The sequence below is a fragment of the Crinia signifera genome, chromosome 11 (genome assembly GCF_055691185.1).
Source record: "Crinia signifera chromosome 11, ASM5569118v1, whole genome shotgun sequence".
In the NCBI taxonomy this organism is placed as follows: Eukaryota; Metazoa; Chordata; class Amphibia; order Anura; family Myobatrachidae; genus Crinia; species Crinia signifera.
In genome coordinates, this window is record NC_139227.1 from 112,548,524 (window position 1) to 112,567,147 (window position 18,624).

Below are 18,624 nucleotides of genomic sequence, written 5' to 3' on the forward strand. Positions count from 1 at the left end.
ATGTGTGTCGGTATAATGACCATCAGTAAAACGTTTGTTGCAATTCAAAATGATTAAAGATTTAAGAACGTATTTTATTTGGTCCAGTGATCTGTTGACTTATAATGAAGCCATAAAGTTGACAAGTGTAGGTGTTATCGTTAAGGGCCTGTGTTTACTGCTGACCACTGTGCTACACCGTGCACACTTCAGCCCTTGGAAAGGAGCAAATCTGAAACTGGAAATTTGTGCTCATTTAAGGATATTAATGCAGCTGTGTTTGAGAGGGCCGGATGTATTGCGGGGCGAGTCTGGCGGCTGTGGGTGATGCCGGCCAAACTTGGACGTTTTTTAAAAGGGACAATCATTTACAAGGCATAGTTTTAAATGACTGCTCCTTTAAAAAAAAAAAAAACTAAAAAAAAAACTCAGACTTTAGCTGGCATTCCGCACTGCCATTGGACTCATCAATACATCCGACCTATAGTGTCATTGGTTGGTGATTGCACAGGTGCACCTACATTTCCTCCAAAGCACACAGCTTTAACACAGTATTGGGGCATACACACGGGGCGATGTGACAAGATTGCACGGACACGGGGCGATGTGACAAGATTGCTTCATGTGTAGGTCCCCAGCTACGGTGAGGCTCGGTCTTGCACGTCACCATCACCTGACTAGATATATACTGCATGCAATATAAATCTAGCCATTGCCAGTGTTCTCTCACCAAAGAATACTGGCCGTCCCAGATCGCTCAGCACACATCGCTGGTGCATCATATGTGTGCCGAGTGATCTGCGCTACATCGCTCAGCATGGAGACTCAGCCGCCCCATGTGTATGCGGCTAACAGCTGAGGGAAAGGCCGCCATCCAGGGGATTAGCCAGCACACATCAGAACCTCCACACCACACAGTACAAATGACCATATATGGTGAGACGGTGTAATGTGAGGTGCAGGAGAGAGATTCTGTTGTGTGGTGCAGGGGGCTTTGTTCTAGGGTAAAGGGTAGCATTGTGACAGGTGGGTTTATAATGGGGTGGTGGAAGGGCGGGCGGATGAATGTTGTGGCTGAAATATATGGCGGACCCTATTTCATTTGTACTGCGCCCTACAATTGCTGGTGGCAGCCCTGACCGAGGAGCAGAAGTTTGCCAAGTATTTCCACTTTGCAAAAGCATTGGGAAAATTGCCATATCTCTGACCTGGAAGACCTGTACCTGCACAAGGTTCACCATCCAGGTACACCTTGGGCATCAAGTGTTTCTGTAGGAGCATGGAGTATTTATTAAAATGAGAGGAGGAGGGGGAACAAAAAGGGCCACACTCGCTTCATTCGTCATGTGAGGCTTAAAACAGACTAAGGGGTCTGTTTACTAATCGTTGGGGAGAGAAATTGCCAACCAATCAGCTCCGATCAGGCATGGCCAAACTATGGCACTCCAGCTGTTGTGAAACTACAAGTCCCATCATGCCTTGCCACAATTTTGCTATTAGGCAGGGTTGCCTACTTTTAAAGTCTCCTCACCCCCTTTGCATCTTTAGCCCCTCCCCCCAAGAAACCGTACAGGGAGATTCAGGGTGGGGGGGGGGGGGTGGGTGGCGTTTGCCGCCGGTATCCGGATCGGGGAGGGTTGCCCACCTTTCCGGGGGGCTGGGTGGGGGACCCGATTTCCCGGCCATTCCAGGAGGGTAGGCAACCCTGCTAGGGAATGCTAAAACTTTGGCAAGGCATGCTGGGATGTGTAGTTTCACAACAGCTGGAGAGCCACAGTTTGGCCAGGCCTGTACTAACTGCTATACTACAGGCTGTGGGGGGAATCCAACTGTACACGCACATGTGTTTGTGCAGCAAAAATGGGACTTTATCCGGGTAATTCAAATGAAAAATAATAATCCTGTTTTCATGCGAATACACATATAATCCGGGATACGAAAAATAAGCACTTATCAAGGTTCCAAAACAAAATCCCTAATAAGTGCTGGCTTTGGGGCAAATTGCATAGCCCCCCCCCCTTCCCCTGGGGATCTATTAGCAGCTTGGTAAATTAGCGCATCAAATTGAATTCCCCCGTGTTTGATAAATTACTGGGTACTTATGTATTATCTGGGCTCTCATGTTAAATGCACCCCATTTTTTCATACCCCTACTATCCAACTACGCATGGAGTTGATTTTATATAGTGTGGCGAGCGCAGCGAGCCACCGTGCCCGAAGCGTGGTGAGCGCAGCAAGCCCCGCGAGGGGATGTGGTCTCATAAGAAAAACGGGAGCCCAGATATTACATAAGTACCGATTACTGAATAAGCTACTAATACCCCTTTCACACCAGAAATGCAGGGACCAACTCCAAAAAATCATTGGTCCCGGGATTTTGGCCTGGGACACTTCACACCAGCACTAGACCCGGGTTGTTCCCAACGCCAACCCAGGAATTTTGGCTGATGTGAAAGGGGTATGAGGTTCAACTTTCTTAATGTAGTTGGGTTGTTTCTTTATATACAGGCAGGTTACAGAATGACCCTACCAATGCCCGCACTTCCGGGGCAGGATTGGGGGACACTGCAGACAGGTTACAGGACGGTTGCTGAACAACTTCATCTGTCCCAAAGATAATACAAGTAAATCTTTTCTACTTAACTATCCCTACTGAGCACTATTTAAGCAATTCCCACTTAGGGACAGGCAACAAATGTAATTGCTTGGTCGCCTGCGGGTCTTCATTTCACAAAAGCTGCCTTTGTGGCTAAACCGCAGGTGCTACCGTTCTTGATTAAAATGGAATATGATGAAAGAGGACAGTAGCAAATGACATCCACAGGCTGTAATGAATTGTACTGATTTGATTGGGTTCTCAGCAGGCTGTTTAGAAAGTCACCTGACCGATCCATGACCATTGTACATTTTCAAAGCACGAAAAGGTAACGGTATAAAGTTCGATATCCGTGTCCACCTCTCTGAGATCACACAGGGCGCAGGATCTAATTACACCAGCTGCGCGTCTGCTGGATGCCACAATACAAAGCCGAGATGTTAAATTGAACCTTCGGCGGCGACACTTGTAAAGGGAGAAAACTTTTGAAACAATGTGTTTCTGTTGGGACATAATGGGGGGAATTTACTAAGATGTGTATTCTACTTCACATGTGATGTTGCTATAGGCAACCAATCAGATCCTGTCTACTACCTTCTAGAGCAGTGATTTTCAACATTTTTCCCTTGCGGCACAATAAATAAGATTTTAAAATGGCCAAGGCACACCATGAGATCCCCACAGGGCAAAACACATTGGCCCCCACAGGAAAAAACAAACCTATTGGCTCATATATAAAAAAAAAACATTGACACTGGTCCCCACAGGTAACAAAAATAAAACACATTGGCCCTTTACATGAAAAGAAGAGACCAGTAAATAACAGTTGAACTGGTGGTGGCTGTAATCTGGTTTGGGCATCTCCAGATCTGGGAACACACTTGTCAACAGCTCAAGGCCCACTAGTGTACCACGGCACAGTGGCTGAAAAACACTGCTCTAGAGGGTGCTAAATAAATAAGTACATTCTGATTGGTTGCCAATAGCAACGTCACATGTGAAATAGAATACACATCAGTAAATTCCCCCAATATATCCAAATTGTTTAAAGCTCTGAGTCCTCGGATTCTTCATTCCATCCGTCTTTGTGTATGAGAACCCGCACCTTAGCAATAAAATGCATTTAGATGGAGTCTGAGCTTTAGGGAAACAATAAAAAGATTGACAGTTAATAGGATGACCACTATTGGTCAATATGGTCAAGAGGTCGATATGACAATGGTCAACGTTTTTATTTTATTTTTTTTAGAACGTACTTTGGGAATGGTAATATGCCCTTACCTGAAGCATGGCGAGTGAACACAGGACACTAAGGGGTAAATTTACTAAGATGGGAGTTCTATTGAAGATGGGATGTTGCCCATAGCAACCAATTAGATTTGGCTTCTTATTTATTTAGTGCTTGCTGCAAGATAATACAGATGGAGTTCCCTTCATTGCTGCCAGCGCACCTGACTCTCTTATCGGTCGGCGGGCACGCCGGTGAACGTGTATGCGCAGGCGTTACAAAACACGGTTGTGTGGCCATTCCCAGGAATGGGGCGCCCAAGCGTCTAAGAAGCTAGTAGGCCATGGCGAATGGTTTGCAGGTGCTGGCAATGAAGAGAACGGCTCCGTCTGGAGATAGGATCTGATTGGACAACATCCCATCGTCAATCGAACTCCAAACCTTACAAAAAATCCAATACCTTCCTGGCGACCATTTTCATGATGATCTTTTGCTTCTATTAACCTTTTTCCCATGTCGACCTTATGGAGGTTTATCCTGTCAATCTAATGAACCAAACCCCATTTAGATAGCTATCGGATTTATTGATCCATTCATTTATGGTTACATTGATTTGGAAGTGTACAGGTTTTTTTATAAAATATTTATTGAAGATATCGCTACAAACAATTAACATTTTTTCAAAATAAGACCCTTGTGCATCGACACACTCCTGGCAATGAGTTGCCAATGCTTGGAAGCCGCCCTGGAAGTCCTTTTCCGAAACGATCTTCAAGCAGCTTGTTAAAGCCGCTTTGACCTCTGCTACGTTCCCATGGCGGTGTCCTTTGAGGGCTGTCTTCACTTGGGGGAACAGGAAAAAGTCAGTTGGGGCCAGATCGGGACTATAATGGGGAAGCGTTGCGATGCCGTTCCGGGCCAGGAAGTCATTGAATACGAAGGTGTGGCTTGGTGCATCGTCATGAGCTTCCAATTGGTGGCAATGAACTTTCAGGATAATGGCCAACATCTCCATAGCTGATTTTCCAAGTCCCACACAGAATTTAATTGCGTTGTTTGACAGAATGTTGCATTTTTAAGCTTCAACCGAGCATAGGGACAGGGGTCCACTAAAACCACGATATGAATTGCATGGAAGCTCGTAGGCGGCTGACGCTCAGTGCGTGTTGAAGCTGACTCCCCCCTCCATCGAACCCGCTTGGATCATGTGCGCTGTGACATACAGTCGCGTCAGAAAAAATAGGTCTCATTACTTTTTATACAAACCCTGCATTTATATTCTCACTTTCGTTTCCATATTTATACTTGTCATTTACATACATTCTTAGAAAGATTGGGGAAAGGGTATAGTTTGTCACGTTAGTGGTGCACCTACAGAGAAAAAAAGTTACTACGCAATAAAATTTACCTTTTATTAGGTTATTTTAAAACTGCGAAAATATGACGAACTACATATAACATTCAACAAAGTGAAGACCGTGCATATTAAAAGATCTTTTAATATGCACGGTCTTCACTTTGTTGAATGTTATATGTAGTTCGTCATATTTTCGCAGTTTTAAAATAACCTAATAAAAGGTAAATTTTATTGCGTAGTAACTTTTTTTCTCTGTAGGTGCACCACTAACGTGACAAACTATACCCTTTCCCCAATCTTTCTGTGATTACTTGTCCGTGGTAGCACACCCTTGATTCCTGACTGACATCATATCAATACTACCTATATTTGCAGGGGACCTCACATATTTACCCCATCTCAAACTCTTAAGGCCTAGTGTGATTGAACACCACAAAAAAAACCACACTTGTCTCCATACATTCTTACACTGTTCTTATTCACTGCACTCACTTTATAATCTACTTATGTCACACTAACTATCTGGGATAGGTTTAATTTTATTTTAAATCTTTTATTCTATTTTTATACTTTTTTTTTAACCTTTTAAGCCAACATTAGTATTTCTCCTGTCTCTTCGTATGTACAGTGGCGGTATTCACATTGGGCCTTATTTTGGTTCATTCTTTCTGACAAAATCCTTCTTAGATGGACAAAACCATGTGCACTGCAGGTGGGGCAGATGTAACATGTGCAGAGAGAATTAGATTTGGGTGGGGTTTTACTTCAAAGTGAGATCTATATTGCAGTGTAAAAATAAAGCAGCCAGTATTTTCCCTGCACAGAAACAAAATTACTCACCCAAATCCAATTCTCTCTGCACGTTACATCTGCCCCCCTGCAGTGCACATGGTTTTGTCCATCTAAGAAGGATTTTGTCAGAAAGAATGAACCAAAATAAGGCCCATTGTTTTTTTGCTCGGTTCGGTGTCCTATTTTGTATCCATGTATTTACCAAGTATCAGGTCTGAATTTGCAGGATTGATAATGGTTATTTATTTTCTGTGCTTATTAGTAACGGGGTCCCGTTTGATGATAAAATAGCGGCGGATACATAACAGGCTAGCAGCCACCCACACGGATATTTTAGTCTGATACAAGGACCGGACATTACAGTTCCTGGGCTTGTGTGGCTGTCTGAAGCCAACAGGTGGATTGTGCAGTAGAGGCATCCGTTGTGTCCGCTGCCCCAATATTTAGCCAGGGTACTACTGGCATTGCCGACGTCCATGATGCCACCAAACTTTGACGCCTTCAGAGGTTTCTGTGAATTTTGGGTCAGTAGACAAGATGAACGGTTCCCAAGCTGACGGCTTCATATTAATTGTAATAGATAAACCCTACTACAAACGGTGATGGAAACCATTAGTTCCTGACTCTGAGGCCCACACAATAAGCTTTCACCTTTCTGTGGACTTTGCTCCTATATTAGCTGCAATAACAACGCTGTGTCCTGAAGTGTGCAGCATAAATCAGGCATTTATCTTCAGGGTGATGTGATCTCCAGATCGGAAGAGATCGCAGCTCCGAGGTAACCTTCACTTAGCAGCCAAGAGCAAACAGATTTGCTGCCTACGCTCGGCAACGCGGTTATTGATTGTGACGGAAGCGTTGCTGAGGAAAGCAGACGTATTGCCGTCCTTTATCACTCACAAGTGGACAAAACGTTCCTTATCTGCAGCCCGCGAGCCGTATTAAGGGACATTAGCAAATAGGTCTGTAGTAGGTAATACCATGGGACCAATAAAAATATATATACTTCATTTAAATCCCTTCTACGGTGGCTTTTACCACTTTGTTCTATATTACACAACAGACACTTTATGTTCCTGTGGCAGGTATCGTACAAATCAAACAAAAGCTCATACCCCCAACCCCTCCCCAGTCAGTGTTTATTTGGGTCATTGAGTCGACATGCAGATGGTCAACAGGGGTTCGGACGACACGTGAAAAAGGTCAACATGGCTCAGGTTGACAGGGTCAAAATATCGACACAAACATTATGGTGACAATGGGAAGGCCGACAGTGAAAAGGTTGACATGAGTTTTTCACTATTTTTGACCCGAATTGAAAAACTCATGTTGACCTTCCCATTGTCGATAAAATGCTTGTTTCAATCCTGTTGACCTTTTTCATACGTTACCCTTCAGTGGTCGACCTTAACAGAGTTGACCTAACGGCCGTATACCGTTTATTTGTCGGCAAACGTCTACACCTTCTTTATAAACCCCTTACCTCTATCGGGCCTGGCATTCCGGACTTCTGACCGTCCCAACTGTTGTACCACCCAGGTCCCCGCTACTGCTCCCCTGGCAACTGAACGCTACCGGTGGCAGCAGGTGCTCAGAGGATAAAACGTCACCAAACCTAAAGACCACTTTGGTTCATCCTCCATTTTGCATGGCACTGGGGGGACTTGTGGAATATCCTAGTTTATCAGACTTTAGGGTCCAGGGATTTGCGTGCAGAAAGCTCAGTTTTGCATGGAATGTCATTTACTAATTACCTTATGTACCGCAGCTAATAAGTTCTCTCAAAGAAACGGCCCGTCGTGATATATTGCAAGACGTACAGATGTAGCCACACTCGTCATAACAGTCGCACGGAACTAATGCACCCCACACATGCACCGATTATAGAACGCGTTTTGTACTTTTAAAGTACAAAACGCATCGTGCGTACAATTATCGGGGTGTTTTCGGGCGGCGTGTGCGACGCGATGCTTTTTTGGACATTATCGCATAGCATCGGGCTCAGCATTATACAGGCATACGAGCCGATGCTATACGATGCTTTCTTTTTTTTTGGGGGGGGGGGGGGGGGGGGAAATAAAGTACCTCAGACTACTTTTTTTCAACATACAAATTGTTATCAACAACTTTATTGCAGGTTTAAAACATGTGAACTAGAACAAAATAAAGGTCAGAAAAAGCAAGTGAAAAAATGTGCTTAAATCGCACAGCATCGCATCGCAGACAGCAAAATAACCATCGCATCGGGTCATGCTTAATTCTGGCAGAAAAATTGTAAAGAACCATTGTACAGCCAAAATCGCATAGCACTGAAATTGGTGCGTGTGTGGGCACCATTAGGCATCACGCCCAGCTGCCTTATACTGCAAGCTGCGACACGCCACAGCGCGCAGCTGCATCTGTAGGTCATTGTTAGAAACTAATACAATCACATGTGTAATGTATATGTATATGTATATATATATATATATATATATATAGATAGATAGATAGATAGATAGAGAGATAGAGAGATAGAGAGAGCGAGCGATCACACACATACACACACACAAACAAACAAAACCAGCATCATTTGAAGGGAAAAAAAAAAGACAACACAACATACACATATCAGTGTGTGAATCGCACAATGGAAATGCCATCCTGCTGTCTGGACTTTATTTAAATCTATAGTAGAGCGACAATAGCCCTTATGTAATCAGATAGTAGCGTTCCTTCTGCCTGTGCCTTCAATACGTGTGACACTGGCCTGTCAATCTGTACAATAGTACAGCGCTTACAATACAGACTGCCAAACACCCTTTCCAATGACCAATCAAACTCTTCTGACAGAAATTGGAAATAAAGACAAAACAGGTCCTAGAAATGACTCTACGAAACCAATCAGCTGCTGCCCACAATATGTTCTAAAGACCTAAATAAACAAATTTTAAAAACACCCGTTAACTGTATTTGCGTGGAATAAAGAGTGGAGCCAGACAACGGGCCACACTTACATAAGCGTGTCTCTTGATGAGGTCAGATGGAGCGCTGGTACAGACTTTGTCACCTTCCAATCCAATTACCCTCTTGCAGATGTTAATTTTTGGTTTGTTCGGACTTTTTGCAATTATAACATCGCCCCTGGAATGAGAAAACCGAAATAAGAACGCTAGCCAAGGCAAAATAACAAAATGAGCAATATGGACATGGACACAAAACAACCAGATCCACCTCTAAACTGCAGCAAGCTTATGGTGCAATGTGTAAGAGATAAATCCATAGGAATATAGTATAAATATAAGATCTTGCACCTGGCCTCCTGATTGAGTGCCAAAGCTTGTACAAGTCCTGCAATGCTCCAGTGAAGCAGTAACCAAAGCAGATCGAGCCAACGGTAGCGATGTCAACTCAGCTGGGACCGAGCTCCCCCATACTACTAGCTGGGGACACAGAATGCCAGCTGCCCGCAACAGACGAAGATTAGGGAGGGGGGGGGGAATAAAAGGAACTGGTTTGCAGAAGTGTGGGGGCAGAAATGATAGGAATGGGCTTTTTTTCTAGCAAAAAAAAAAATAGAAACTTAAAATGATACATGATCACCGTGGATGATTAGGGAGCGGATTGCAGGAATTAGGAGCGAGCCCTTGTGAAAGGAGAAATCGAGATTTGTAAACGACAAAACAAACGGACAAAGAAAAACTGAGACAAAACTTTATTGGTATCAGGATTCATGACACTATTGGGCAACAGTCAAAATGTTGACAGGGTCTAAAGATCTACAATGAAAAGGTTGAAAGGGTCCAAAGGTCAACAGCCAAAAGGTCGACATGTGGTATTTCATACTCTGCCATCCACAACGGCGTGGAGGGAGAATATAATAGTGTGGCGAATGACCCTTTGCATGTCGACCTTTGGACAACGTCGACCACATAACTGCAGACCTAGACATTGTAGATCATATATACCATAACCAATTTTATTTTCAGCCCCCTGTTCTGACGTGGATGGTGGGTACACACTCGGCCAACCGATCTGACGATTTGTGAGTGCATACAACCCAGTTGCCCGCCCGATGTGTCATGCCCGGCATCACAACTGGGTGGACATTTAAAAGTGCCCGCCAAGTTCAAAGGTCAATCACCGGCGGTCCCTGAGCAAATTTAAGGGTACGCACAGCCAGATGGCCCAATAGATTGGCAAATATATAAAAAAAAAAGATATAAAAAAATCGCCCATCATCTGTCCTGCAGGACCAAAGCGCTATCAGAGGAGCTATCTCTTTATGGTTTGGGTAGAGTAACGTGGCGCTCCTACTAGGGATCTGCCTGATCTATACCTGGAGGGGTTTCCCAAATTGTACCCCCGAAAAACAATAGGACTAGGTGGGGTGGGTGGTATATCAGAGGAGCGCACACACTGACGCTCATGATAAAATCACCATCAACTGTCCTGCAGGACCAAAGCGCTATCAGAGGAGCGCACACACTGACGCTCATGATAAAATCACCATCAACTGTCCTGCAGGACCAAAGCGCTATCAGGGAGCGCACACACTGACGCTCATGATAAAATCGGCCATTCGTTGAATGTCAGCGAGTCCTCAGCTTGACACAACACAATGCTGAACGTGGTCATACATTAGGTCTCTCTTCCCCACATCCTTGGTCACTGACTTTTCAACCCTGAAAGAAGCTGAAGCAGATTCTTCTCTCGACTTCTTTTATCCTCTTTTCAAATCTGTTACCCAAAACCAGACAGACAGGTAGAGCATAGACATAAAGGGAGGGTTTTTAATCTGTGGTGTGAAGGGGGGGGGGGGGCAGGCTGCAAAAGAACCTGCAAAATCTGGGATTTAGGGACAGTTCTGTCAGAAAGTGTTTTTTATTAATTTCCACAGCAGTTTGCTTACTTCACATTGGGCCACAATAATCACATACCAAACTTGAGTCATTGAGTAAGACTGTGCATCAGTACACTGGTTACCGGTACAGTCCATGACAGAAAGGCCACTCTCCCATAGTAGAACATTTTACTAAACAATCTGAATAAGGACAACACGGAGGTCACAATGTCCATCTTCCCAGGCCAGACACAAATGAGGAGGATCCAATGAGCACAGCCAAAGATAGGAACTACTCTTTGGGTGACTTAGAAGGACCACTACTTAGGCTTCAAGAGTACAGGAACTATGAATCCATGGTGGTTGGCTAGTTAACATCTTACCACCACTGGCAGTAGGTCAACTTAGGTTCTCTTTATTAGGGGCAGATGATTCAGACATACATCTCTTCTACAAAACACGGGCAAAGCTGGAGGAATGCTGGCCAAACCAGTCTTCGAGATCTACTAACAGGTCACATTCCCCAGACCACCTAGCTGGTGCACAAGTGCAGTCATTACTAACTGTCACATTCTACAGATCCACAGGTGGGCTGGAAAACATGAACGGTTGGTAGATCTTGAGGACTGGTTTGACCATCCCTGTCTTTACCGGACTTCATAAAAACTCACAACCCACTTCCACTGCCAATTTAAGGTTCCTCCAAAAAACAAATGGTTGCGTGTAATATCCCCCATTTGGGATGCAGGTACCCTAATTACATTTTTTTATCTTTGTGGTATTGCACTTTTAGGAAATGTACAAATCACCAGGATGCAGAGAAGAACGGGACACCCTTAGCAGGAAACTTGGCAGATCACATGTAGACAACCTTTGGCTCAGGTAGGAGTCATGTAGATGTAAGGTGCTATACATCGTGGAACCATAATATCACTTTACACCCATGTAGCGATGTAGTGGCTACTGCTAGATACACAGCTAAGCAACGCACCCATGTCAGCAACATACAGTAAGCTAACCTGAATCGCTCACTATAGCTTTTGTAGAACTACAAGTCCTGTTACTTCTGGCTGGTTGGGTGCAGGTTGCCCCAGACACAGTAAAGAACGGGATGCACGAGCTCAGCTGCGGAGATACTTAGAACACAGCGAGACTATACACTGCACAGGGACGTCATACACTTACTTGTGAATTGAATAAAGGTGTCGACTTAAATTTTCACAAACTAAAACATCATAATTCTTTATAGTGGGTTCCATTGAGGGTCCGGAACACTAGAGGAGGAGAAAATACATGGACAGTAGCTATCAATAGTGCACTTGGCATACAGAATTAATTTACCAAATACAAGATACGCCAGGAACGCACAGGATCCAGGATTTAATTCATTTCATGTTCAAAACTATAACAAACGGATGATACTCACAATCACTATTTCTCCAATGTATTCAAAAGTGCAGTGCGCTATGCAGCCATATTGGACGGCGTATCCCAGGAAGCCCAGGGTCCTCCCCGCAACTCTCCGGAACATTCTAGCAGCGTCCTAGGGCAGGAACCCTTTCCCTGCAGAAAAGGGCGATATAGATTTATACACGCAGCGAATACAAAAAGGATAAAACATTTACTTTGCATAAACAAGGAAAAAAAACAAGTTCATAACTCAGAAAGTGATAAATGTACAGAACAATAACAAACATATAATTATAGCATTTGCAGACCCAAATATGCAAACTCGCCTGCCGGGTGTCAGCACTTTTTCCCAGCACTACCTTGGTCACAGATCAGTGGCAGCACAGTCGTACGGCATGCGGCTCTCCAGCCGCTATCGAACTAGACATCCCAGCATGCACTGCCACAGTTTTGCTATTAGGGCATGCTGGGATGTGTGGCTCCACAGGAGCTGAAGAGCCGCACGTTGAAACAGAAACTGCGTACTGAGGTGCAGTGTGTGTACAGGTTCAAGTCAGTGACTTCCAGCCTTTCACAGACACATGGCAAACCCTCTCATTCCCAAAAGCACCTACATAGATAACAACTTGGTAGATCTAGTAACATTTCTATAGTGTGGGCGGTAATATCAACCAAATAGATTGTAGCTTTTATTAAACTCTACTAGATAGATAGCTAAAATCGGATTGGTCAATACCTCCATTTTTTTTTTTTAGAAGTTCTAGTAAACTTACCCCCAAGTGTTTTGATCTTAGGGGCCAGACGTATCAAACTTCAAACAGTGATAAAGTGGAGAGTGGGAAACAACCAGCCAATCAGCTCCTACCTGTCATTTTTCAAACCCAGACTGTAACATGGCAGTTAGGAGCTGATTGGCTGGCTGTTTATCACTTTTTAAAGATTGATACATCTGGCCCCAGGTCTCATCAACAACAACTGCCCTCGGCACACATTATATTCTCACTCAACGACCACTTGGATAGTAAAAAAACACCTTTTATTAAAAAAAAAAAAAAAAGTGAAAAAAAACTCATGGCAAACTTATTCACCTCGACCGCGTCGACCTTAAGCTTGTCTTGAACTTCTGTCAATGTCCACCTAGGGTATGTCAACAATTCTTAGGTGCTGACCTAGTCACTGTCGACTATTAGTGGTTGGCATGTCCTAGACATTGCCGAGCCAGGGACCGCACATTGACATGTTCAGCCCGGGAGTGAGCTAAATCAATGATTCTATAAGCTACAGCTAGCGCAGGGTTGGCTACCCTCCCAGAATGGCCGGGAGGTTTCCGAAAATTCGGCCCCCCTCCTGATTCGAGTTTTTTTGGAGGAGGGGCTAAAGATGCAACTTGTGTCCTTTATCCCCGCTCCCTCCCCGAAGACCCACAAATTGCCAGATTTGCCTACTGGGGGCAGGGCTTGAAGACGTCTACATCAGGCCCCTCCCCCGAAGTGCTGCTGACAGTCTCCTCTCTGATGTTCTCCCGGAGAAGAGACTTTAAAAGTAGGCAACCCTGAGCTAGCGCCTAACTTTGTAGCCTCCTTTTTCTGTGGGGGCCCTTAGATTTTCTGCACTGGCAGCTGACTTCTTAATTACTTCCTACAAGTAATATTTAATAAAATTCTGCAGAGTAAAATAAAAAAATAAAATACAACATCATCAAGCCAACTACTACATATATAAAATACATCACACATTAACCATATATATGCCATTTAAAACATGCTTCTCAGTACCGGCTGCAAGTAGGAGTGTCCCGAACCAGTAACATGCATCCTATGTAATAGCTTGCCCAGAGATAAGCCTGAAGAGACCATTTATAACCTGTATCTAGCAGCAGCATTCTAGCCTCCCCCGTCTTGGGCCCAGACACGGACCACGTTCTCCTATGAATACATTTGATTTTGGTTATGTGTATGAAATTAATCACAGCACACGCGGGCAGAAATTGCTCCGAGCCTCATGACTGACATCCGAGAGATGGGAACGGATTAGTTTTGCAGTTACTGCCAGTTAAAACGCCAGGTGGCTTTTTCCCCTGCACTGAAGGTGTTACCGATAATCCCATTACGCCGGTGCTAAATCTTGCAGTCATCAAAATTATCACCGACGTTCCTTTTCATCCCATCCTTTCCAAATGACTGGACCGGGCTTCGCCTGAAAGGCGCAGAATCCACATGCAGCTGCTGTTATTGCAAGCGGCCGGCTTCCTGAGAGAACGCCAATCGCCTTGCAATTTCGCCGTGCTGGTGGGCTCGCTATTCCCTGCCCAATAATACATCTGTTAAGAAATCCTACAGCTACAAATCAAGTTTAATCCTACCAGGGACCTCATGTAGGCCCGCTCTTCCAAAAAGGCAGCAGGCCTATCTCTGACACTGTCTGGGGAATAGCGTTCAAATCCCAGACCTACTTAGAAGAATAAGCCAAGGATCAGAAAACATGACCCCTGGAACCTTGATATAACTATATTCTGACCCGGAGGCATTCATTCTAGGTGAAGATTAGAATTTTGCATAATGAGATTACACAGCAAGTGAATGATATCAAGAGACGTTCCATATGCAGTCTTCTGGTTTTCTCTTTCTGCGAGCTGCGTTGCTCTGCACAATATAGACACAACGGAGCCTGTCCTTTTTCAGCCGGAATAAAACAGATTCACATAAAATTAGTCCTTTGCTTTATAAACCCCCTATTACATCTCTCAATGACAGCTCCTCGGAGAATTCTCTTCCTACTCTCCCTAGTATTTACTCCGAGCAGTTGTCCAAATAAGAGACAGATAAAATTAAATCAAGACTATTAAAAGAGAGAGAGAGGGGGAGAATACATTGTCGTAATCTCAGATTACACCGGTGAACATAATAAAATGGAGAAATCAATGCAAGGGTTTAACTTCAACGCGCAGTCAATGACACTGTGGGAAATTGGCTGCAAGTCTACTGCACACAATGGGCCTGATTCTAATTTGATAGGTCCCCGATGTGTACGCACCGGGAACCGATGTTTACACACTGCAAATGTGCATCTGCGGGAGACTTATTTAGTCGCCACCGCGTTCGTACAGGGGTGGGGGGGCTTCTATCTTGCCGCATGTTTCTGGTCAGCATTTGGTTTTCACAATTCGATCTCAATAAATAAAAACTAATTACAGTCCATGGCAAACAGAATCGTCTTCCCCATTCATGAAAAGCGTTTTACTCAACTCAAAAGTTTATTTTAAAATACGACATCCACACCGTAACATCTCGCACAGTGTATGTCACCTGATATCGGTGCCCCGCCCCTGGGGAGGAGACATTTCCCCATTCCATTCCACCTGGTTTTTCAGTATAAATGATTGCCGCTTTAAAAAAAAAAATGGGAACGTTCTCCCTAAATCTCTCATTTTCTGATTCTCACACCCCATTACATTTGGCCCATTGAGTCAAACAGACATGCTGCAATTATCTGACCATTCTGCCAAGTATCGGACAGATAATTGCAGCAATTTGATAATTGCAGCAAAGTCTGCTGCCTCAGTTTTTATGATGACAATTTGCACATACTCCAGAATGTCATGAAGAGTGATCAGATAAATTGCAATTGATTGCAAAGTCCCTCCTTGCTATGACAATGAACTTAACTCCAAATCCAAAATTTTTAACTGCATTTCAGCCCTGCCACAAAAGGACCAGCTCACATCAGGTCAGCAATTCTCTTGTTAGCACAGGTGATTGTTGAGGAGACAAGGCTGGAGATCACTCTGGGCCTTATTTTGGTTCATTCTTTCTGACAAAATCCTTCTTAGATGGGCAAAACCATGTGCACTGCAGGTGGGGCAGGTGTTACTTGTGCAGAGAGAATTAGATTTGGGTGGGGTTTTCTTCAAAGTGAGATCTATATTGCAGTGTAAAAATAAAGCAGTCAGTATTTTCCCTGCACAGAAACAAAATTACTCACCCAAATCTAATTCTCTCTGCACATGTTACATCTGCCCCCCCCTGCAGTGCACATGGTTTTGTCCATCTAAGAAGGATTTTGTCAGAAAGAATGAACCAAAATAAGGCCCTCTGTCATGCTGACCGTTAGAATAACAAACTGGAAGCTTTAAATAAAAGTGTGGTGCTTGAAATCATTGTTCTTCCTCTGTTAACCATGGTTACCTGCAAGGAAACACGTGCATTCAACATTGCTTTGCACAAAAAGGGCTTCACAGGAAAAGATATTGCTGCTAGAAAGATTGCACTTTAATCAACCATTTATCGGATCATCAAGAAGTTCAAGGAGAGAGATTTAACAGTTGTGAAGAAGGGATCAGGGACAGACTGATATTCTGCAAAAGATAAAGGGTTTGGACTGCTAAGGACAGATTGTTTGGTGCATGATCCACCAAGAACAACTCCTCCTAAACATCCAAGAACAGTTTGATAATGAATAATGCCTTTACCAGCATGATGGAGAACTTTACCATAAGGCAAAAGTGATAACTAAGTGGCTCGGGGAACAAAATATAGACATTTTGGGTCCTTGGCCAGGAAACTCCCCAGATCTTAATCCCATTGAGAACTTGTGGTAAATCCTCAAGAAGCGGGTGGAAAAACAAAAACCCACAGGTTCTGACAAACTCCAAGCACACATTAGGTGAGAATAGGTGGCCATCAGTGAGTGTGTGTCCCAGAAGTCGATGGACAGCATGCTAGGGCAAGTTGCAGAGGTCTTGAAAAAAGACGGATCAACACTGCAAATATTGACTTGCATGAATGTAATGAAATTGTCAATAAAAGCCTTTGACACTAATGAATTGCTTGTCATCTTACATAATTATACCATAGTAACGTCTGACAAAAAGGTCTAAAAAACACCAGAGCCGCAAACTGTGGGAAAACGAATACTTGTGTCATTCTTAAAACTTTTGCCCATCGCTGTATGTCACCATACAAAGACAAAGGGGTAAATTTACTAATACCCCGTTCTCATTGCTGCAAAAACCTGGGATTTTGCCAGGGCAAGCAGTAATTTCCTGTGCCGTGTCTCAGTGTGAATGGGTGTGAGCGAAATTCCCGGGTGTAATGCACCTGCAATGGCACACTGTTTTTTTGCAGGGTTATTCCTAGGAATTACACCGGTGTCCACCGATGTGAACAGGCGCGGCCCATGTTTTTCACAAAGGAAGTGAAAAAGCAAAGCTGATTGGGGAATGAGATCAGGTGACATGTGGAGGGATGAGGAGGTGCTGGAGCTGCTGGCTGTGAGAGGGGAGGAGGAAATAAAGAAGCAACTGACTGGCACTGTCAGGGATTCCACAGTGTACATATCAAATATACCATCTGCCCGTGGCATCCATAAAACCCAGCAACAGGTTTGAACAAACTTAAAGCACTTTGTGGTGCCCGTATGGACAATCAAAGCTGCTCTTTCAACAGCCAATAAAAGCTGCTCTTTCAACAGCCAATATTATCTGTTCTTAGATTTCTCACACTTGTTGGCAGGGCAGACCAGGGGAAGCAGTGTGAACGGGGCAGACACAGGAATTTCAGGGGTCTAAGGTGCAGTGTGACGGGGGTCTGTGAGCTGAGATGATCTGTGCCCAGCAAAACTCCGGCAACAAAAACCCGGCTTTTTGCAGGGGAGGCAATGAGAACATGGTATAAGACGGGAGTTTTATTTCAGATGGGATGTTGCTATGGACAACCACAGTCTATATGTTATCTTCTAGAAGGTACTTAACAAAAAAAGTAGATTCTGATTGGTTGCCCATAGCAACATCCCATTTTAGTAAATTTACCCCCAAATAGCTAAGTGAGAGGACAGATATTTTCCTCCAGACTATTTCTCTACTAGCTGCCGGTATACTGGCTTGCAGACTGAAGAACATTTTGGCCTTCCCAGTCTGACCGCCGTTGTTTTCTTTCATAGTGCCCCCCCATCGAAAACTGGAAGGAGCACAGACTACTGCGTCACATGTACCGCAACAGAAACGGCTAGTAACTTCATTATATATATATATATATATATATACATACCGTATATACTCGTGTATAAGCCGTCCCGAATATAAGCCGAGGCCCCTAATTTTACCAAGAAAAACTGGGAAAACTTATTGACCCTAGTATAAGCCTAGGGTGGGAAATGCAGAGTGCCATATGTGTGATAAGCAAGCAGTGTGACATGTATGTGTGAATGTGGGGAGCACTATGTCATGCTGTATACTGTATGTATGTATGTATGTATGTATGTATGTATGTATGAGGGGATCAGAATCTCTGGCCGGCACTCACCTGTCCAGCACCTGCTGCAGGGACACACTGCTGCTGCTGGGATCAGACATGACATCCCCGGCCTCCTGTCAGTGGCAGCGCTCAGGCCGAGTGTCTGCATCGCTCCTCTCGCCCCCCAGGAACAGGTCACTGTGCTCTGTC

At 44.1% G+C, this 18,624-nt stretch overlaps 1 protein-coding gene across 6 annotated transcripts in view; it reads right to left on the bottom strand.

Annotated features, from left to right (window-relative positions):
* Nucleotides 1-18,624, bottom strand: part of IMMP1L (inner mitochondrial membrane peptidase subunit 1) — a 37,883-nt gene that overhangs the window by 4,000 nt on the left and 15,259 nt on the right. For 5 of the 6 annotated variants that reach the window (XM_083164261.1, XM_083164263.1, XM_083164262.1 and 2 more), the window contains exons 2-4: nt 12,201-12,337; nt 11,960-12,048; nt 8,949-9,075 (exon numbers count right to left, since the gene is read on the bottom strand). In XM_083164261.1, the coding sequence (XP_083020387.1) occupies nt 8,949-9,075; nt 11,960-12,048; nt 12,201-12,305 (321 nt within the window). In that variant the 5' untranslated portion in view covers nt 12,306-12,337. Of the gene's footprint in view, nt 1-8,037; nt 8,867-8,948; nt 9,076-11,959; nt 12,049-12,200; nt 12,338-18,624 lie in introns of those variants that run through there. The other variant, XM_083164266.1, reaches the window with a different exon arrangement.